Source organism: Panulirus ornatus, chromosome 13, assembly GCF_036320965.1.
Source record: "Panulirus ornatus isolate Po-2019 chromosome 13, ASM3632096v1, whole genome shotgun sequence".
NCBI classification, from domain to species: Eukaryota; Metazoa; Arthropoda; class Malacostraca; order Decapoda; family Palinuridae; genus Panulirus; species Panulirus ornatus.
Window position 1 is genome coordinate 202025 of NC_092236.1, and position 21309 is coordinate 223333.

Genomic DNA, 21309 nt, shown 5'->3' on the forward strand with positions numbered 1-21309 from the left:
ATATGTTGACAAATAGTTGTAAGATAAATTCATATGTTTACAATTAGTAGTAAGATAAAGTTGGTTTTATTACAAAAGGAATAGAGTGAATTGGAACGATGTGGTATACTGAGGTCGACGTGCTATCAAAGGATTGAACCAGGATATGTGAAGCATCTGGGGTAAACCATGAAAGGGTCTGTGGGGCCTGGATGTGGAAGGAGATCTGTGGTTTTGTTACATTACACAAGACAGCTAGAGACTGAGTGTGAACGAATGTGACCTTTTTGTCTTTTCTTGGCGCTATCTCGCTGGAGGGGGATGCTGTTTCCTGTGTGGCAGGGTGGCAACGGGAATGGATGAAGGCAGCAAGTATGAATATGCACATGTATATATTTGTATATGTCTGTGTATGTATTTGGATGTATATGTTGAAATGTGTATGTATGTATATGTGTTTGTATGGGTGTATATATACATATTTATTTTATTTTGCTTTGTCGCTGTCTCCCGCATTAGCAAGGTAGTGCAAGGAAACAGACGAAAGAATGGCCCAACCCACCCACATGCACATGTACATATATACACGTCCACACACGCAAATAGACATACCTATACATCTCAACGTATACATACATATACACACACAGACATATACATATATACACATGTACATAATTCGTATTTATTTATTTATTTTGCTTTGTCGCTGTCTCCCGCGTTTGCGAGGTATTGCAAGGAAACAGACGAAAAAATGGCCCAACCCACCCCCATACACATGTATATACATACACGTCCACACACGCAAATATACATACCCATACATCTCAATGTACACATATATATACACACACAGACACATACATATATACACATGCACACAATTCGCGCTGCCTTTATTCATTCCCATTGCCACCTCGCCACACATGGAATAACATCCCCCTCCCCCTCATGTGTGCGAGGTAGCGCTAGGAAAAGACAACAAAGGCCCCATTCGTTCACACTCAGTCTCTAGCTGTCATGTAATAATGCCCAAAACCACAGCTCCCTTTCCACATCCAGGCCCCACACAACTTTCCATGGTTTACCCCAGACGCTTCACATGCCCTGATTCAATCCATTGACAGCACGTCTACCCCGGTATACCACATCGATCCAATTCACTCTATTCCTTGCCCGCCTTCACCCTCCTGCATGTTCAGGCCCCAATCACTCAAAATCTTTTTCACTCCATCTTTCCACCTCCAATTTGGTCTCCCACTTCTCCTCGTTCCCTCCACCTCCGACACATATATCCTCTTGGTCAATCTTTCCTCACTTATTCTCTCCATGTGCCCAAACCATTTCAAAACACCCTCTTGTGCTCTCTCAACCACACTCTTTTTATTTCCACACATCTCTCTTACCCTTACATTACTTACTCGATCAAACCGCCTCACACCACATATTGTCCTCAAACATCTCATTTCCAGCACATCCACCCTCTTGCGCACAACTCTATCCATAGCCCACACCTCGCAACCATACAACATTGTTGGAACCACTATTCCTTCAAACATAGCCATTTTTGCTTTTGGAGATAATGTTCTCGACTTCCCACACATTCTTCAAGGCTCCAGATTTTCGCCCCTTCCCCCACCCTATGATTCACTTTCGCTTCCATGGTTCATTGCTGCCAGATCCACTCCCAGATATCTAAAACACTTTACTTCCTCCAGTTTTTCTCCATTCAAACTTACCTCCCAATTGACTTGACCCTCAACCCTACTTTACCTAATTACCTTGCTCTTATTCACATTTACTCTTAACTTTCTTCTTCCACACACTTTACCAAACTCAGTCACCAGCTTCTGCAGTTTCTCACATGAATCAGCCACCAGCGCTGTATCATCAGCGAACAACAACTGACTCACTTCCCAAGCTCTCTCATCCCCAAAAGACTTCATACTTGCCCCTCTTTCCAAAACTCTTGCATTCACCTCCCTAACAACCCCATCCATAAACAAATTAAACAACCATGGAGACATCACACACCCCTGCCACAAACTTACATTCACTGAGAACCAATCACTTTTCTCTCTTCCTACACGTACACATGCCTTACATCCTCGATAAAAACTTTTCACTGCTTCTAACAACTTGCCTCCCACCCCATATATTCTTAATACCTTCCACAGAGCATCTCTATCAACTCTATCATATGCCTTCTCCAGATCCATAAATGCTACGTACAAATCCATTTGCTTTTCTAAGTATTTCTCACATACATTCTTCAAAGGAAACACCTGATCCACACATCCTCTACCACTTCTGAAACCACACTGCTCTTCCCCAATCTGATGCTCTGTACATGCCTTCACCCTCTCAATCAATACCCTCCCATATAATTTACCAGGAATACTCAACAAACTTATACCTCTGAAATTTGAGCACTCACTCTTATCCCCTTTGCCTTTGTACAATAGCACTTGTGATTTTGTGAACCTTAAAAACAAGAGAGGTAAAACTACCAATTGTGCCATTCAAAGCATTTGTTCTTTCCAGAATAGTGAACTTTTGCATGCAAATATCATCATTCCAAGAGTGCAAAATTGTCAGGTTAAGGTCATGTAAAGATCATTTACAGTTTGTAATGACTCAAAGATTAAGCCTCTAACATTAAATCAGTGTAAAGTATACATAAAGTAACCAATTTGTATTGTGTTATAGTCCTCTAGACCATTTGGTGAGTTCAGATACTGTACTGTAGTAACAAGATTTATTTTAGTTTTTTCATGGGAATCTATAATTTTGATGAAGTTTTGTTAAAGGGAGGATGGCAAATTTTTTTGGTAATCTAGAAAATTTAATAATTCCACCTGACTTATATCTTGTACAATGTAGATTAGTAAAGTTTTACTGTGCTATTTTGCATGGTTTCAGAACCCACGGCGTGGAAAGTGCTGCTTTGAATTGCAGATATCTGAGTGCGGAAAGTCAGTTCTGTTGTCAGCAGAGAGCGAGGCTGATCTAGAAGACTGGATGGACAAGCTCACTCGTGTTATTCATGCTGACAAGCCTCAGGATGAATCTAGGACAGAAAAAGGTATGCAGTTCTGGTTAAAGAATGATTAAGAAATGTTGGTGTGGCTAAGACCCATTGCCAGTTGAAGCATGACCATATGAGAAATACTAGATTGATCTAGATATTACAGGAAATTTCTCTGGAATATTTTTTCATATGTTGACAAATAGTTGTAAGATAAATTCATATGTTTACAATTAGTAGTAAGATAAAGTTGGTTTTATTACAAAAGGAATAGAGTGAATTGGAACGATGTGGTATACTGAGGTCGACGTGCTATCAAAGGATTGAACCAGGATATGTGAAGCATCTGGGGTAAACCATGAAAGGGTCTGTGGGGCCTGGATGTGGAAGGAGATCTGTGGTTTTGTTACATTACACAAGACAGCTAGAGACTGAGTGTGAACGAATGTGACCTTTTTGTCTTTTCTTGGCGCTATCTCGCTGGAGGGGGATGCTGTTTCCTGTGTGGCAGGGTGGCAACGGGAATGGATGAAGGCAGCAAGTATGAATATGCACATGTATATATTTGTATATGTCTGTGTATGTATTTGGATGTATATGTTGAAATGTGTATGTATGTATATGTGTTTGTATGGGTGTATATATACATATTTATTTTATTTTGCTTTGTCGCTGTCTCCCGCATTAGCAAGGTAGTGCAAGGAAACAGACGAAAGAATGGCCCAACCCACCCACATGCACATGTACATATATACACGTCCACACACGCAAATAGACATACCTATACATCTCAACGTATACATACATATACACACACAGACATATACATATATACACATGTACATAATTCGTATTTATTTATTTATTTTGCTTTGTCGCTGTCTCCCGCGTTTGCGAGGTATTGCAAGGAAACAGACGAAAAAATGGCCCAACCCACCCCCATACACATGTATATACATACACGTCCACACACGCAAATATACATACCCATACATCTCAATGTACACATATATATACACACACAGACACATACATATATACACATGCACACAATTCGCGCTGCCTTTATTCATTCCCATTGCCACCTCGCCACACATGGAATAACATCCCCCTCCCCCTCATGTGTGCGAGGTAGCGCTAGGAAAAGACAACAAAGGCCCCATTCGTTCACACTCAGTCTCTAGCTGTCATGTAATAATGCCCAAAACCACAGCTCCCTTTCCACATCCAGGCCCCACACAACTTTCCATGGTTTACCCCAGACGCTTCACATGCCCTGATTCAATCCATTGACAGCACGTCTACCCCGGTATACCACATCGATCCAATTCACTCTATTCCTTGCCCGCCTTCACCCTCCTGCATGTTCAGGCCCCAATCACTCAAAATCTTTTTCACTCCATCTTTCCACCTCCAATTTGGTCTCCCACTTCTCCTCGTTCCCTCCACCTCCGACACATATATCCTCTTGGTCAATCTTTCCTCACTTATTCTCTCCATGTGCCCAAACCATTTCAAAACACCCTCTTGTGCTCTCTCAACCACACTCTTTTTATTTCCACACATCTCTCTTACCCTTACATTACTTACTCGATCAAACCGCCTCACACCACATATTGTCCTCAAACATCTCATTTCCAGCACATCCACCCTCTTGCGCACAACTCTATCCATAGCCCACACCTCGCAACCATACAACATTGTTGGAACCACTATTCCTTCAAACATACCCATTTTTGCTTTCCGAGATAATGTTCTTGACTTCCAAACATTCTTCAAGGCTCCCAGGATTTTCGCCCCCTCCCCCACCCTATGATTCACTTTCGCTTCCATGGTTCCATCTGCTGCCAGATCCACTCCCAGATATCTAAAACACTTTACTTCCTCCAGTTTTTCTCCATTCAATCTTACCTCCCAATTGACTTGACCCTCCACCCTACTGTACTTAATAACCTTGCTCTTATTCACATTTACTCTTAACTTTCTTCTTTCACACACTTTACCAAACTCAGTCACCAGCTTCTGCAGTTTCTCACATGAATCAGCCACCAGCGCTGTATCATCAGCGAACAACTGACTCACTTCCCAAGCTCTCTCATCCCCAACAGATTTCATACTTGCCCCTCTTTCCAAAACTCTTGCATACTATTATTATTATTATTTTGCTTTGTCGCTTTCTCCCGCATTAGCGAGGTATCATAAGGAAACAGACGAAAGAATGGCCCAACCCACCCACATACACATATATAGATATACACGTCCACACACGCAAATATACCTACCTATACATCTCAACGTATACATATATATACACACACAGACTTACTCTTACCACTCTTTTCACCCCAACATTCTCTCTTCTTTTCTGAAAACCTCTACAAATCTTCACCTTCGCCTCCACAAGATAATGATCAGACATCCCTCCAGTTGCACCTCTCAGCTCATTAACATCCAAAAGTCTCTCTTTCGCGTGCCTATCAATTAACACGTAATCCAATAACACTCTCTGGCCATCTCTCCTACTTACATACATATACTTATGTATATCTCTCTTTTTAAACCAGGTATTCCCAATCACCAGTCCTTTTTCAGCACATAAATCTACAAGCTCTTCACCATTTCCATTTACAACACTGAACACCCCATGTACACCAATTATTCCCTCAACTGCCACGTTACTCACCTTTGCATTCAAATCTCCCATCACTATAACCTGGTCTTGTGCATCAAAACTACTAACACACTCATTCAGCTGCTCCCAAAACACTTGCCTCTCATGATCTTTCTTCTCATGCCCAGGTGCATATGCACCAATAATCACCCATCTCTCTCCATCAACTTTGGGGATAGGGGAGAAAGAATACTTCCCTCGCATTCCTCACGTGTCGTAGAAGGCGACTAAAGGGGATGGGAGTGGGGGGCTGGAAACCCTCTCCTCCTTGTATTTTAACTTTCTAAAAGGGGAAACAGAAGAAGGACTCACGTGGGGTGCTCATCCTCCTCGAAGGCTCAGATTGGGGTGTCTAAATGTGTGTGGGTGTAACTAAGATGAGAAAAAAGGAGAGACAGGTAGTATGTTTGAGGGAAGGAACCTGTATGTTTTGACTCTGAGTGATACGAAGCTCAAGGTTAAAGGGGAAGAGTGGTTTAGGAGTCTTGGGAGTAATGTCAGGGGTTAGTGAGAGGACAAAAGCAAAGGAAGGAGTAGCACTACTCATGAAACAGGAGTGGTGGGAGTATGTGATAGAGTGTAAGAAAATAAACTCTAGATTGATATGGGTAAAAATTCATACTGTCTGCCTTTATTCATTCCCATCGCCACCCCGCCACACATGAAAAATCAACCCCCTCCCCCCGCATGTGCGCGAGGTAGTGCTAGGAAAAGACAACAAATGCCACATTCATTCTAGCTGTCATGTAATAATGCACAGAAACTACAGCTCCCTTGCCACATCCAGGCCCCACAGAACTTTCCATGGTTTACCCCAGGCGCTTCACATGCCCTGGTTCAATCCATTGACAGCACGTTGTATACCACATCGTTCCAATTCACTCTATTCCTTGCACGCCGTTCACCCTCCTGCATGCTCAGGCCCCGATCACTCAAAATCTTTTCCACTCCATCTTTCCACCTCCAATTTGGTCTCCCACTTCTCCTCATTCCCTCCACCTCTGACACATATATCCTCTTTGTCAATCTTTCCTCACTCATTCTCTCCATGTGACCAAACCATTTCAAAACACCCTCTTCTGCTCTCTCAACTACACTCTTTTTATTACCATACATCTCTTTTACCCTAATATTACTTACTCGATCAAACCACCCCACACCACATATTGTCCTCAAACATCTCATTTCCAGCACATCCACCCTCCTCCGCACAACTCTGTTTATAGCCCATGCCTCGCAACCATACAACATTGTTGGAAAGACTATTCCTTCAAACATAGCCATTTTTGCTTTCTGAGATAATGTTCTCGACTTCCACACATTCTTCAACGCTCCCAGAACTTTCACCCCCTCCCCCACCCTATGACTCACTTCTGCTTTCATGGTTCCATCCACTGCCAAATCCACTCCCAGATATCTAAAACATTTCACTTCCCCAGTTTTTCTCCATTCATACTTACTTCCCAATTGGCTTGTCCCTCAACCCTACTTTACCCAATAACCTTACTCTTATTCACATTTACTCACAGCTTTCTTCTTTCACACACTTTACCAAACTCAGTCACCAGCTTCTGCAGTTTCTCACCCAAATCAGCCACCAGCGCTGTATCATCAGCGAACAACAACTGACTTACTTCTCAAGCTCTCTCATCCACAACAGACCACAAACTTGCACCTCTTTCCAAAACTCTTGCATTTACCTCCCTAGCAACCCCATCCATAAACAAATTAAACAACCATGGAGCCATCACATACCCCAGCCGCAAACCTACATGCACTGAGAACCAATCACTTTCCTCTCTTCCTACATGTACACATGCCTTACATCCTCGATAAAAACTTTTCACTGCTTTTAACAACTTGCCTCCCACACCATATATTCTTAATACCTTCCACAGAGCATCTCTATCAACTATCATATGCCTTCTCCAGATCCATAAATGCTACATACAGATTTGAAAGGGTAGTGAGTGGTGGGATGAAGAGGTAAGATTATAAGTGAAAGAGAAGAGAGAGGCATTTGGACGATTTTTGCAGGGAAATAATGCAAATGAGTGGGAGATGTATAACAGAAAGAGGCAGGAGGTCAAGAGAAAGGTGCAAGAGGTGAAAAAGAGGGCAAATGAGAGATGGGGTGAGAGAGTATCTTTAAATTTTAGCGAGAATAAAAAGATGTTTTGGAAGGAGGTAAATAAAGTGTGTAAGACATGGGAACAAATGGAAACTTCAGTGAAGGGGGGTTTATGGGAAGGTGATAACAAGTAGTGGTGATGTTAGAAGGAGATGGAGTGAGTATTTTGAAGGTTTGTTGAGTGTGTTTGATGATAGAGTGGCAGATATAGGGTGTTTTGGTCGAGGTGGTGTGCAAAGTGAGAGGGTTAGGGAAAATGATTTGGTAAACAGAGAAGAGGTAGTAAAAGCATTGCAAAAGATGAAAGCCGGCAAGGCAGTGGGTTTGGATGGTATTGCAGTGAAATTTATTAAAAAAGGGGGTGACTGTATTGTTGACCGGTTGGTAAGATTATTCAGTGTATATATGATTCATGGTGAGGTGCCTGAGGATTGGTGGAATGCTTGCATAGTGCCATTGTACAAAGGCAAAGGGGATAAGAGTGAGTGCTCAAATTACAGGGGTATAAGTTTGTTAAGTATTCCTGGTAAATTGTGTGGGAGGGTATTGATTGAGAAGGTGAAGGCATGTACAGAGCATCAGATTGGGGAAGAGCAGTGTGGTTTCAGAAGTGGTACAGGATGTGTGGATCTGGTGTTTGCCTTGAAGAATGTATGTGAGAAATACTTAGAAAAGCAAATGGATTTGTATGTAGCATTAATAGATCTGGAGAAGGCATATGATAGAGTTGATAGGGATGCTCTGTGGAAGGTACTAAGAATATATGGTGTGGGAGGCAAGTTGTTAGAAGCAGTGAAAAGTTTTTATCGAGGATGTAAGGCATGTGTACGTGTAGGAAGAGAGGAAAGTGATTGATTCTCAGTGAATGTAGGTTTGCGGCAGTGGAGTGTGATGTCTCCATGGTTGTTTAATTTGTTTATGGCTGGGGTTGTTAGGGAGGTGAATGCAAGAGTTTTGGAAAAAGGGGCAAGTATGCAATCTGTTTTGGATGAGAGAGCTTGGGAAGTGAGTCAGTTGTTGTTCCCTGATGATACAGCGCTGGTGGCTGATTCATGTGAGAAACTGCAGAAGCTGGTGACTGAGTTTGGTAAAGTGCGTGAAAGAAGAAAGTTGAGTGTAAATGTGAATAAGAGCAAGGTTATTAGGTACAGTAGGGTTGAGGGTCAAGTCAATTGGGAGGTAAGTTTGAATGGAGAAAAACTGGAGGAAGTAAAGTGTTTTAGATATCTGGGAGTGGATTTGGCAGTGGATGGAACTATGGAAGTGGAAGTGAATCATAGGTTGGGGAAGAGGGCAAAAATTCTGGAAGCGTTGAAGAATGTGTGGAAGTCGAGAATATTATCTTGGAAAGCAAAAATGGGTATGTTTAAAGGAATAGTGGTTCCAACAATGTTGTATGGTTGCGAGGCGTGGGCTATGGATAGAGTTGTGCGCAGGAGGATGGATGTGCTGGAAATGAGATGTTTGAGGATAATATGTGGTGAGGTGGTTTGATCGAGTAAGTAATGTAAGGGTAAGAGAGATGTGTGGTAATAAAAAGAGTGTGGTTGAGAGAGCAGAAGAGGGTGTTTTGAAATGGTTTGGTCACATGGAGAGAATGAGTGAGGAAAGATTGACAAAGAGGATGTATATGTCAGAGGTGGAGGGAATGAGAAGTGGGAGACCAAATTGGAGGTGGAAAGATGGAGTGAAAAAGATTTTGAGTGATCGGGGCCTGAACATGCAGGAGGGTGAAAGGCGTGCAAGGAATAGAGTGAATTGGAACGATGTGATATACTGGGGTCGACATGCTGTCAATGGATTGAACCAGGGCACGTGAAGCGTCTGGGGTATACCGTGGAAAGTTCTGGGTGTGGGTCCTGGGTGTGGAAAGGGAGCTGTGGTTTCGGTACATTATTACATGACAGCTAGAGATTGAGTGTGAACGAATGGGGTATTTGTGGTCTTTTCCTAGCGCTACCTCGCACACATGGGGGGGGGAGGGGGATGTTATTCCATGTGTGGCGAGGTGGCAATGGGAATGAATAATAGGCAGACAGTGTGAATTGTGTGCATGTGTATATATGTATGTGTCTGTGTGTGTATATATATGTGTGCATTGAGATGTATGGGTATATATATTTGCGTGTGTGGACGTGTATGTACATGCATGTGTATGGGGGTGGGTTGGGCCATTTCTTTCGTCTGTTTCCTTGCACTACCTCGTAAATGCGGGAGACAGCGACAAAGCAAAATAATAATAAAAAAAATATCTTATTCCTGGTGATGGGGAGAAAGAATACTTCCCACGTATTTCCTGCGTGTCGTAGAAGGCGACTAAAAGGGGAGGGAGCGGGGGACTGGAAATCCTCCCCTCTTGTTTTTTTTAATTTTCCAAAAGAAGGAACAGAGAAGGGGGCCAGGTGAGGATATTCCCTCAGAGGCCCAGGCCCCTGTTCTTAACGCTACCTTGCTAACGTGGGAAATGGCGAATAGTTTGAAAGAAAAGAAAGAAATATATATATCTATATAAATAAAAGGTAAATAGAAGGTGAAGGGGAAGAGTGGTTTGGGAATGTCTTGGGAGTAAAGTCAGGGGATAGTGAGAGGACAAGAGCAAGGGAAGGAGTAGCACTGCTCCTGAAACAGGAGTGGTGGGAGTATGTGACAGAGTGTAAGAAAGTAAACTTTAGATTGATATGGGTAAAACTGAAAGTTGATGGAGAGAGATGGGTGATTATTGGTGCATATGTACCTGGGTATGAGAAGAAAGATCATGAGAGGCAAGTGTTTTGGGAGCAGCTGAATGAGTGTGTAAGTGGTTTTGATGCACAAGACCAGGTTATAGTGATGGGTGATTTGAATGCAAAGGCGAGTAATGTGGCAGTTGAGGTAATAATTGGTATACATGGGGTGTTCAGTGTTGTAAATGGAAATGGTGAAGAGCTTGTGGATTTATGTGCTGAGAAAGGACTGGAGATTGGGAATACCTGGTTTAAAAAGAGAGATATACATGAGTATATGTATGTAAGTAGGAGAGATGGCCAGAGAGTGTTATTGGATTACGTGTTAATTGACAGGCGTGCGAAAGAGAGACTTTTGGATGTTAATGTGCCGAGAGGTGCAACTGGAGGGATGTCTGATCATTATCTTGTGGAGGCTAAGGTGAAGATTTGTATGGGTTTTCAGAAAAGAAGAGTGAATGTTGGGGTGAAGAGGGTGGTGAGAGTAAGTGAGCTTGGGAAGGAGACTTGTGTGAGGAAGTACCAGGAGAGACTGAGTACAGAGTGGAAAAAGGTGAGAACAATGGAAGTAAGGGGAGTGGGGGAGGAATGGGATGTATTTAGGGAATCAGTGATGGATTGCGCAAAAGTGGGAGGTGGGTTGATTAGAAAGGGTAGTGAGTGGTGGGATGAAGAGGTAAGAGTATTAGTGAAAGAGAAGAGAGAGGCATTTGGACGATTTTTGCAGGGAAAAAATGCAATTGAGTGGGAGATGTATAAAAGAAAGAGACAGGAAGTCAAGAGAAAGGTGGAAGAGGTGAAAAAAAGGGCAAATGAGAGTTTGGGTGAGAGAGTATCATTAAATTTTAGGGAGAATAAAATGATGTTTTGGAAGGAGGTAAATAAAGTGCGTAAGACAAGGGAACAAATGGGAACTTCAGTGAAGGGGGCTAATGGGGAGGTGATAACAAGTAGTGGTGATGTGAGAAGGAGATGGGGTGAGTATTTTGAAGGTTTGTTGAATGTGTTTGATGATAGAGCGGCAGATATAGGGTGTTTTGGTCGAGGTGGTGTGCAAAGTGAGAGGGTTAGGGAAAATGATTTGGTAAACAGAGAAGAGGTAGTAAAAGCTTTGCGGAAGATGAAAGCTGGCAAGGCTGGCGGGTTTGGATGGTATTGTAGTGGAATTTATTAAAAAAGGGGGTGGCTGTATTGTTGACTGGTTGGTAAGGTTATTTAATGTATGTATGACTCATGGTGAGGTGCCTGAGGATTGGCGGAATGCTTGCATAGTGCCATTGTACAAAGGCAAAGGTGGACAAAGGTGAGTGCTCAAATTACAGAGGTATAAGTTTGTTGAGTATTCCTGGGAAAGTATATGGGAGGGTATTGATTGAGAGGGTGAAGGCATGTACAGAGCATGAGATTGGGGAAGAGCAGTGTGGTTTCAGAAGTGGTACAGGATGTGTGGATCAGGTGTTTGCTTTGAAGAATGTATGTGAGAAATACTTAGAAAAGCAAATGGATTTGTATGTAGCATTTATGGATCTGGAGAAGGCATATGACAGAGTTGATAGAGATGCTCTGTGGAAGGTGTTAAGAATATATGGTGTGGGAGGCAAGTTTTTAGAAGCAGTGAAAAGTTTTTATCGAGAATGTAAGGCATGTGTATTGTAGGAAGAGAGGAAAGTGATTGGTTCTCAGTGAATGTAGGTTTGCGGCAGGGGTGCGTCATGTCTCCATGGTTGTTGAATTTGTTTATGGATGGGGTTGTTAGGAAGGTGAATGCAAGAGTTTTGGAAAGAGGGGCAAGTGTGCAGTCTGTTGTGGATGAGAGAGCTTGGGAAGTGAGTCAGTTGTTGTTCGCTGATGATACAGCGCTGGTGGCTGATTCATGTGAGAAACTGCTGAAGCTGGTGACTGAGTTTGGTAAAGTGTGTGAAAGAAGAAAGTTGAGATTAAATGTGAATAAGAGCAAGGTTATTAGGTACAGTAGGGTGGAGGGTCAAGTCACTGGGAGGTAAGTTTGAATTGAGAAAACTGGAGGAAGTGAAGTGTTTTAGATATCTGGGAATGGATTTGGCAGCGGATTGGAACCATGGAAGTAGAAGTGGATCATAGGGTGGGGGAGGGGGTGAAAATTCTGGGAGCGTTGAAGAATGTGTGGAAGTCGAGAACATTATCTCGGAAAGCAAAAATGTTATGTTTGAAGGAATAGTGGTTCCAGCAATGTTGTATGGTTGCGAGGCGTGGGCTATTGATAGAGTTGTGCGCTGGAGGGTGGATATGCTGGAAATGAGATGTTTGAGGACAATACGTGGTGTGAGGTGGTTTGATCGAGTAAGTAATAATAGGGTAAGAGAGATGTGTGGTAATAAAAAGAGTGTGGTTGGGAGAGCAGAAGAAGGTGTTTTGAAATGGTTTGGTCACATACAGAGAATGAGTGAGGAATGATTGACAAAGAGGATTTGTGTGTCGGAGGTGGAGGGAACGAGGAGAAGTGCGAGACCAAATTGGATGTGGAAAGATGGAGTGAAAAAGATTTTGAGCGATCGGGGCCTGAACATGCAGGAGGGTGAAAGGTGTGCAAGGAATAGAGTGAATTGGAACGATGTTTTATACTGGGTTCGACGTGTTGTCAATGGATTGAACCAGGGCATGTGAAGCGTCTGGGGTAAACAATGGAAGGTTGTGTGGGGCCTGGATGTGGAAAGGGAGCTGTGGTTTTGGTGCATTATTACATGACAGCTAGAGACTGAGTGTATGTTTCCAGTACAGTACAAATATGTGTCAAATAGGTGGTAAGTGGAAAAATTTAAGAAGGCTTTAAACAAGTATTTATAAAGTGTACCTGACCAGTCACGCTGTGATAGCCTCTCGGACTTGTGGGTCACAGCCTCCAACATCTTGGTCATCCAGTCATGCTGCTTATCAGCTTGGACTTAGCTTGAACTGTGGGGCTGGAAGACCTTTAAAGGCAGTGCAAGGTAATTACATCTAGCAGCTTATTACTTGAGGCAATACTCTTAGTGCCTTAGTATTGATACAGAGTGCTGTTGTCTCTGGCACCCATCTTACCGAATCTGAGACAAGCCCACATGTTCATGAATGATGGTCTCAACCTTTCCAAATGGAATACCAACTCCATTGCTAATTTCATTGATCATAATGCACTCGCCTGCTATAATCAAGTTCTTGACTTTGGCCATAATTGCCTCATCACTGATATCTGAAGGCCATCGTGATTTGGGGGGGGGGGTCCTCCTCAAGACCCTAACAACCTCATTGGAACTTTTTGACCCATCTAGCTATCAGACATATGAAAAGATACCATCACTATACTAGGCCAGCATAAGTTGAATGTTTGTCGCACAGACACCTTTGGATAAGAACTTTATGACTCTGATGCTTAAGTTTTTAATATCCATAATTTTCTGATGCCATGTTTCAAGTTTTCATTGTGCAACAACAGTCAATACCACATTAGTAATAATAACTACACTTATTATCCAAAGATTCACCTTCCTGACACATGAAAAATATAACTACCTAATAATAGAAGAGGGTGTTTTGAAATGGTTTGGGCACATGGAGAGAATGATTGAGGAAAGATTGACCAAGAGGATATATGTGTCGGAGGTGGAGGGAACGAGGAGAAGTGGGAGACCAAATTGGAGGTGGAAAGATGGAGTGAAAAAGATTTTGAGTGACCGGGGCCTGAACATGCAGGAGGGTGAAAGGCGGGCAAGGAATAGAGTGAATTGGATCGATGTGGTATACCGGGGTCGACATGCTGTCAATGGATTGAATCAGGGCATGTGAAGCGTCTGGGGTAAACCAAGTTGTGTGGGGCCTAGATGCGGAAAGGGAGCTGTGGTTTCGGGCATTATTGCATGACAGATAGAGACTGAGTGTGAACGAATGGGGCCTTTGTTGTCTTTTCCTTGCGCTACCTCGCACACATGAGGGGGGAGGGGGATGTTATTCCATGTGTGGCGAGGTGGCGATGGGAATGAATAAAGGCAGACAGTGTGAATTGTGTGCATGTGTATATATGTAGGTGTCTGTGTGTGTGTATATATATGTGTACATTGAGATGTATGGGTATGTATATTTGCGTGTGTGGACGTGTATGTATATACATGTGTATGGGGTTGGGTTAGGCCATTTCTTTTGTCTGTTTCCTTGCGCTACCTCACAAACGCGGGAGACAGCGACAAAGCAAAATAAATAAATGAATAATAATAGTTTATGTGTTTGCAAAATCTTCTGAAGGCCTACCATATGTGAAATTTTGTGGACAGTTTTAATGGCATATGGTGAGTAATAGATATTCCTACAGGCAAAAGTACTTGAATTTTGGTTTGCTTTGCCTCTTGATAAGAACAATCAGGGCCAGACATGGGAGTGTGCATTGGTTGTAAATGCTAGTGTAATGCTATTTATGAAGAAAAAAAATTATTCCTCATAGTTATATATCTTTTCCTTTATGTTTTTTTTGTTATTTGCCAGTGTTGATTTTTCTTTTCCTGTTGCAGAATTAAAGTAACTGCATGACTTAAGCATTAAGAAGACCGAAGTATGGAAGTGATACTTTTAGATTACTGAATGCAGGATTAGTAAGAAATATAGTGAAAAGACACTGTTTTCAAAAGCATGCATTTGCCACACTTCTTAAATGTAAAACAGTAGCCTTTAAAAATGTATTGAAAAATATGTGTTTATTTGTTTGTGTATATGTCTCAATTATGTATGCCATTTCCTGTATTCAAAACAGGATGGTGAAATAGAAGAAAGTAAGAACTGTGCAGTATATTTTCTTAAATTCTTTCAGGGTTAACACCTCCATTGAGTAACTATGGTACTTTGCGTGGTCTTGAGCATAGTCTTAATCCCCAGTTGATTAAATATGCTCATGAGACAGATTTTTCAATTGCACAAGCACGGAGAGAGGATAGACACCAGCTCTTTACATGTTATCCAAACCTTCCTGTGAGTAACCTCTGGATTAATGGTTTTAGAGTTAGCATTTGCTTTATGCAGCATTCCCATGAAATTCTGTTGAGCATTTCTCCTTTATATAGTTCAGCAATGTTATGTTACTTTGTTATAGATGATTGACTTTTACCCATAATTATCCTCAGTCTTGTTAATACTGTAAAATATATAATCTTTAAGCTTGCTTAGTTTTGTGTGTGCTTCTCTGTATATGTTATCCTTTATCTTTGTCTACTAAATGACCCCTTATCTCCTGAAAACATGTTTAAGCATTCCCACTGTGGCAACTGCAACCATACATATATGGGCTGCCTCTTCCTGCCTTCAGTTAAATTCAAAGGCACACTTTTTTCATCTGCAGATATGCTTTATGTCACTAGCAGATATAATTAACAGTGGGAAGAAATCCTGCTCTATCAGTTACTCATATCTCACAGAGGGAGAAGAGAGGGCCTTGTACCTTCCAAGCTTGTTTGTTCGCTGATATATGCAGCTTGCCATGCTGCCATGCATGCTTGGCCCAGCAAATTAGTTCCCTAGTTGGTGAAAGTCTTGCATAAGATGATATGCAGCAAGGTGGCTGGAGTGGATGGTACTGTAGTTGAATTTCTCAAGAAATAGGGTGTCTTTGTTAGTAATTGGTTGGTAAGAATTTTCAGTGTATGTATGGATCATGATGAGGTGCCTGAGGATTGGCAGAATGCATGTATAGTGCCATTTTATAAAGCCAAGAGAGATAAGTTGAATGCTCAAACTACAGAGGTATAAGTTTGTTGAGTATACTTGATAACTGTATAACTGAAAGGATGAAGGCATGTCCAGAGCATCAGACTGGGGAGGAGCAGTGTGGTTTGAGAAGTGGTAGATGTGTGGATCAGGTGTTTGCTATAAAGAATGTGTGTTAGAAACAGTTAGAAAAAGAATAGGTTTTGTATGTGGCATTCATGGATCTGGAGAAGGCATATGATAAGGTTGATAGAGATGCTTTTTAGGTCTAAAGAATATATGGTGTGGGAGGAAGACTGCTAGAAGCTGAGAAGTTTTTACCTAGGGTGTAAGGAAGAGAGGAGAGTGAATGGCTTCAAGTGAGGTTGAGTCTGAAGAAGGGGTGTCATGTCACTATTGTTGTTCGATTTGTTTATGGATGGGTGGTGAGTTAGGTAAATGAAAGAGTCTTGGAGAAAGGGGTGAGTATACAGTCTGTTGGGGATGAAATGACCTGGGAAGTGAACCAGTTGTTGTTTGCTGATGATATAGCATTGATGGCGGATTCAAGTGAGAAACTGCAGAAGTTGGTGACAGTTTGGAGGAGTGTGTGAAGGGAGAAATTTGAGAATGAATGTGAATGGAAGGAAGGTTATTAGCTTCAACAGGATTGGGGGTCAGATCAGTTGGGATGTAAGTTTTAATGGAGAAAAATTGGAGGCAGTGAAGTGTTTTAGAATCTTGGAGTGGACATGGCAGTGAATAGAACCATGGAAGCAAAAGTGAGTCATGGTGTTGGGGAGGAGAAGGATCTCGGAGTGTGGAAGAATGTGTGTAAAGAGAGAATGTTATCTGGGAGGGCAAATGTGGGTATGTTTGAAGGAATTGTAGTTTCAACAATATTATATGGATGCGAGGTATGGGATGTAGATAAGGCTTTGTGGAGGAGGGTGTATATGTTGGAAATGAAATGCTTGAGGACAGTATGTGTTGTGAGTTGGTTTGATCGAGTAAGTAATGAAAGAGTAAGAGGGATGTTTGATAATAAAAAGAGTGTGGTTGAGAAAGCAGAAGAGGGTGTGTTGAAATGGTTTGGACATTTGGATAGAATGAGTGAGGAAAGGTTGACAAAGAGAATATGTGGCAGAAGTGGAGAGAACAAGGATAACGGGGAGACCAAATTGGAGATGGAAGGATAGAGTGAAAACGATTTTGAGCAACCAAGGCCAGAACATGCATGAAAGTGAAGGGTGTGCTTGGAACAAAGTGAAATGGAATGATGTGGTATACTGGGGTCATGTTGTCGACTAACTTTCAGTTGGAACCATTCATTCTTCTCATTTTTTACTCCTACACAAGCCTTACACCCTTGGTAAATCTTCTTGCTGCTTTTAACAGTTTTCTTCCCTTACAGTAAATTCTTAAGACTTCCTACAAAGCATCTCTGTCAACCCCACATATGCCTTCTCCAGATCTATGAATGCCAAAATAAGATTTCGTCTTTTTTTCAAGTATTTTTAACACTTTTTTTTAAAGCAAACACCTGATCCACATATCTTCTACTACATCAGAAATTACACTGCTTTTTCTCAGTCTGATGCTCATTACATACCATCACCCTTTTCAATCAATACCCCCCAATACAACTTACCAGGTGTACTCAGCAAACTTATATCTCTGTTGTTTGAACACTCATCTCTATTCCCCTTGCTTTTATACAGTGGCACTATACATGCATTCTCCCAGTCCTCAGGCACTTGACCATGATCCATACATACACTGAAAATCCTTACCAACCAATCAACAACAGTGAACCCCCTTTCATAAAAACTTTGGTTGCAGTACCATCCTCTCCAGCTGCCTTGCATCTTTTCATTGTACACAAGGCTTTCACCACCTTTCTTCACCAAACCACTCTCCATGGCTCTCTCAGTTTGCATACCACCCCAAACAAAACAACGTACATATGCTTCTTTATCATCAAACACATTTAACAATTCTTCAAAATACACTTTTCATCACTACCTATATCACTGCCCCTTTTGCCCCCTTCATCAATATTCTCATTTGTTCTTTTGTCTTTTGCACATTATTATACCTTCCTAAATATGTTCTTATTCTCCCTAAACCTTACAAATTTTTGCTCACCCTAACTCTTATTTGTCATCCTTTTCAACCCCTGCACCTTCCTCTTGACCTTCCACCTCTTTCTCTTAAACATCTGCCAATCATTTGCACCCCTTCTCTGTAAGTACCATCCAAAAGTTCACTTCTTTCTTTCAGTAGCAACTTCATTGTGCCACTCACCTTTCACAAGGTATCTCTATCAACCCTATCATATTCTTTCTCCAGATCCATAGATGCTGTATCAAAATCCTTCTGTTTCTCTTAAGTATTTCTCACACACATCCTTCAAAGCAAACGGTTGATATCTGCATCCTCTACCACATTGTTCCTGCCCAGTCTGATGCTCTGCACATACTTTAATCCTCTCAATCACCACATTCCCTTATAGATTACTAGGTACACTTAGCTGACTTCTACTTTTGTAGTTTGAGGACACATCTTTGTCCTGCTTAACTTTGTATGATAGAATACATGCATTCCGCCAGTCTTCAGGCAACTCACCATGTTCCATTCATACAGTGAAAATCCTGACTGACCTATCAACAACTCAGTTACACTTGTCTTAAGCAACTCAGCTTCAACTGCCTTGCTACATTTGATTGCAAAGCATCTTACATGGAAGTTGATTTGGGAGAGTCGCTTTTGCGGAATGCTTTATTAAAACCTTCGTTCTTCTTATCATGGACTTCATTTATTACCTGAAGGGCCCTTTAAGTTGAATATGAATTTACAGGAAGTAATCAGATTTTTCTCTCCCACAGCTGTCACTCAGAAGGAGTAACATGTTCAGTGCCAAAACAAGCCCTCACAGAGTTCAGATAGCTTATTGATTTTTTCTCTATTAGGATATTCCCAAAATCCCCAAGTTCAAACCCCTTTTTAGGAATGACATAGGCTGACCTAATCTGCCTCTTTCCCTGAGAGGAATATTAAGTTGATCATGAGATGCTCAAAAGCTGTAAGGATATTGAATCTCTTATTATTAAGATTTTAGAACACAGTTTTTTTCTGCATATTCTAGAAATTCATCATTAACTCTCTACAGATCTTTATACCTTGCAAAATTGCTGTCTTTCCCTGACAAAGTATTGAATTAAGCTGAGCTCATAGGGAGAGTCTTAAGGCATGCCTTAAAGCAATTTCTGTTTCCTGTTAGAGGCTTTCGTGCAGTCTGTAGATTCTCAGTAACAGTGCAGATTGTAGGCTGTGGCTTCTCTTGGTAAGAGTAAACAGGTGAAATTATTTCAGTCATCACCCCTCTGTGACTTCCTTTTACTCTATTAATCTATCTGAAAGGATTTCAGAGTTACATCTTAAAGAACATTTAATTTTAGAATATTCCTTTTCATTGACCGTCTCATCAAAGCTCAGTACAGGTAGAAGACGATGTGCTTGGCGATCTGCTATTCCTAAGCGTAGGAAGAATTTTTCTAGAGGACTTTGTCACTCTCTTTCTTTTCCCTTGAATAAGAAGTCATCTGAATCTCTCCCTACCTGAGGCAGAGTTTTTCCTTCCAGGCATATGGTGCACGTTGTTGATAGAACAGACAGAGAAGTTAATCCACTTTTAAGGGATATATCATGCCTTTAAATGATTTCCCCTTTCAGTTCCACTTACCTGGTTCTTTGGGTAAACGCTTCTCACAATTTGCTTGGTTAGTTGAGGGCTTTATCCAGTACTTTGAGAGTTTTGGGAAGTTTGAGACTTTCCGTAATGAGGAAGTTTTTTGGTACTCAAGATTGATACACTGACATGACAGTTCAAGTTGGTGCCTGTTGGTTTGTCCATAGCCCTTCATTTTTTTCCAGTGTAATCCCAGTCCTACTCCCGAAAACTTGGTTTTCCCTAAACAATTGCTTTGGTATATCTCGGCAAGTTTATGGTGGTCACCTTTGTAAGAGGAATGCTCCATATTAGGGTCTCAATCATGGAGACCTTTCAAAATGTGGCCTTAACATTACCAGGACAATCCCTTTCATTTCCTGGCCATATCTTTACATGGATAGGAATAGGATGGTATACTCAGATGGTATACTCAGATGGTATAAGCAAATGTTGTGTCTACCTTATAGTGCCAGACCTTGGTGATGAGAAGTCATCTGGAGTATGTCTGGGAAGTTCATTTTTATAGCCTTGTGCCGTGGCATGGTGTGGTCACAGGCCTGAAAGATTTCTCTACGGTAAACACTTCCTTTACTGTGGCAACTAAGATAAAAAAGAATTTCCTTCAGGAGTTTCTTGAGCCTATAGTGTGGTGGACTAAAGTTACAAATCTCCCAAAGGTCTTGCCTTGAAGTTGTTCTGTGATCTCTGAAGGCTTGGAGAGCTACATTAAATCTGGGTTTGGTTTTCCTGAAACCGGATGCTGGTTTTTATTCCTGATGGATAATACTATAGATGTCCATTGCTTGTTAAACATAGGTGCTGCAGACTTCCGCCACTCTTAGAGTTAACCAAAAGGATTCTGTGCCTGGCTATGTACAAGAATCTATTTCTTCTGGCTTGTTCTCACTATGCATTGTTTGGACAGATGCCCACTGGAGTTTTAGTTTTTTGAAACAGAGATGTCTATGAGAAAATGAAGTGTTCAAGTAGATTCTTCCCTCAGGAGCAGCACCTCAAGTGGACCTTATAACTTTGGGCAGTGGAAAGAGAGGTAGTGACTCACACATTATGTCCAGACACAAGAATCTTCTTGTTTTTCATAAGTTCTTTAGGGTTGAAAGAATTCCAAGTACCAATTTTTTCTTTTTAAAGAAAAACATTGGATTTAGAAATAGTTCCCTTATCAGTCATTCTTAGAAAATTTCAGCAAAAGAACATCATGCATTGTATTCGCTGGAATCCCTTTAAAGTCTTTTTTTGCATCCTGAAACCTTAAAACTGATATTGACTCTACCTGGGCTTAATTTATGTTATTTATTTATTTATTTTGCTTTGTCGCTGTCTCCCGCATTTGCGAGGTAG

General features: G+C 41.5%; 1 protein-coding gene across 1 annotated transcript in view; it reads left to right on the plus strand.

Annotated features, from left to right (window-relative positions):
* Ziz (dedicator of cytokinesis protein Ziz) overlaps positions 1–21309 on the plus strand; it is a 526511-nt gene that overhangs the window by 113154 nt on the left and 392048 nt on the right. The window contains exon 9 of the mRNA XM_071669140.1: positions 15346–15503. Coding sequence (XP_071525241.1) covers positions 15346–15503 — 158 coding nt within the window. The remainder of the gene's footprint in view (positions 1–15345; positions 15504–21309) is intronic.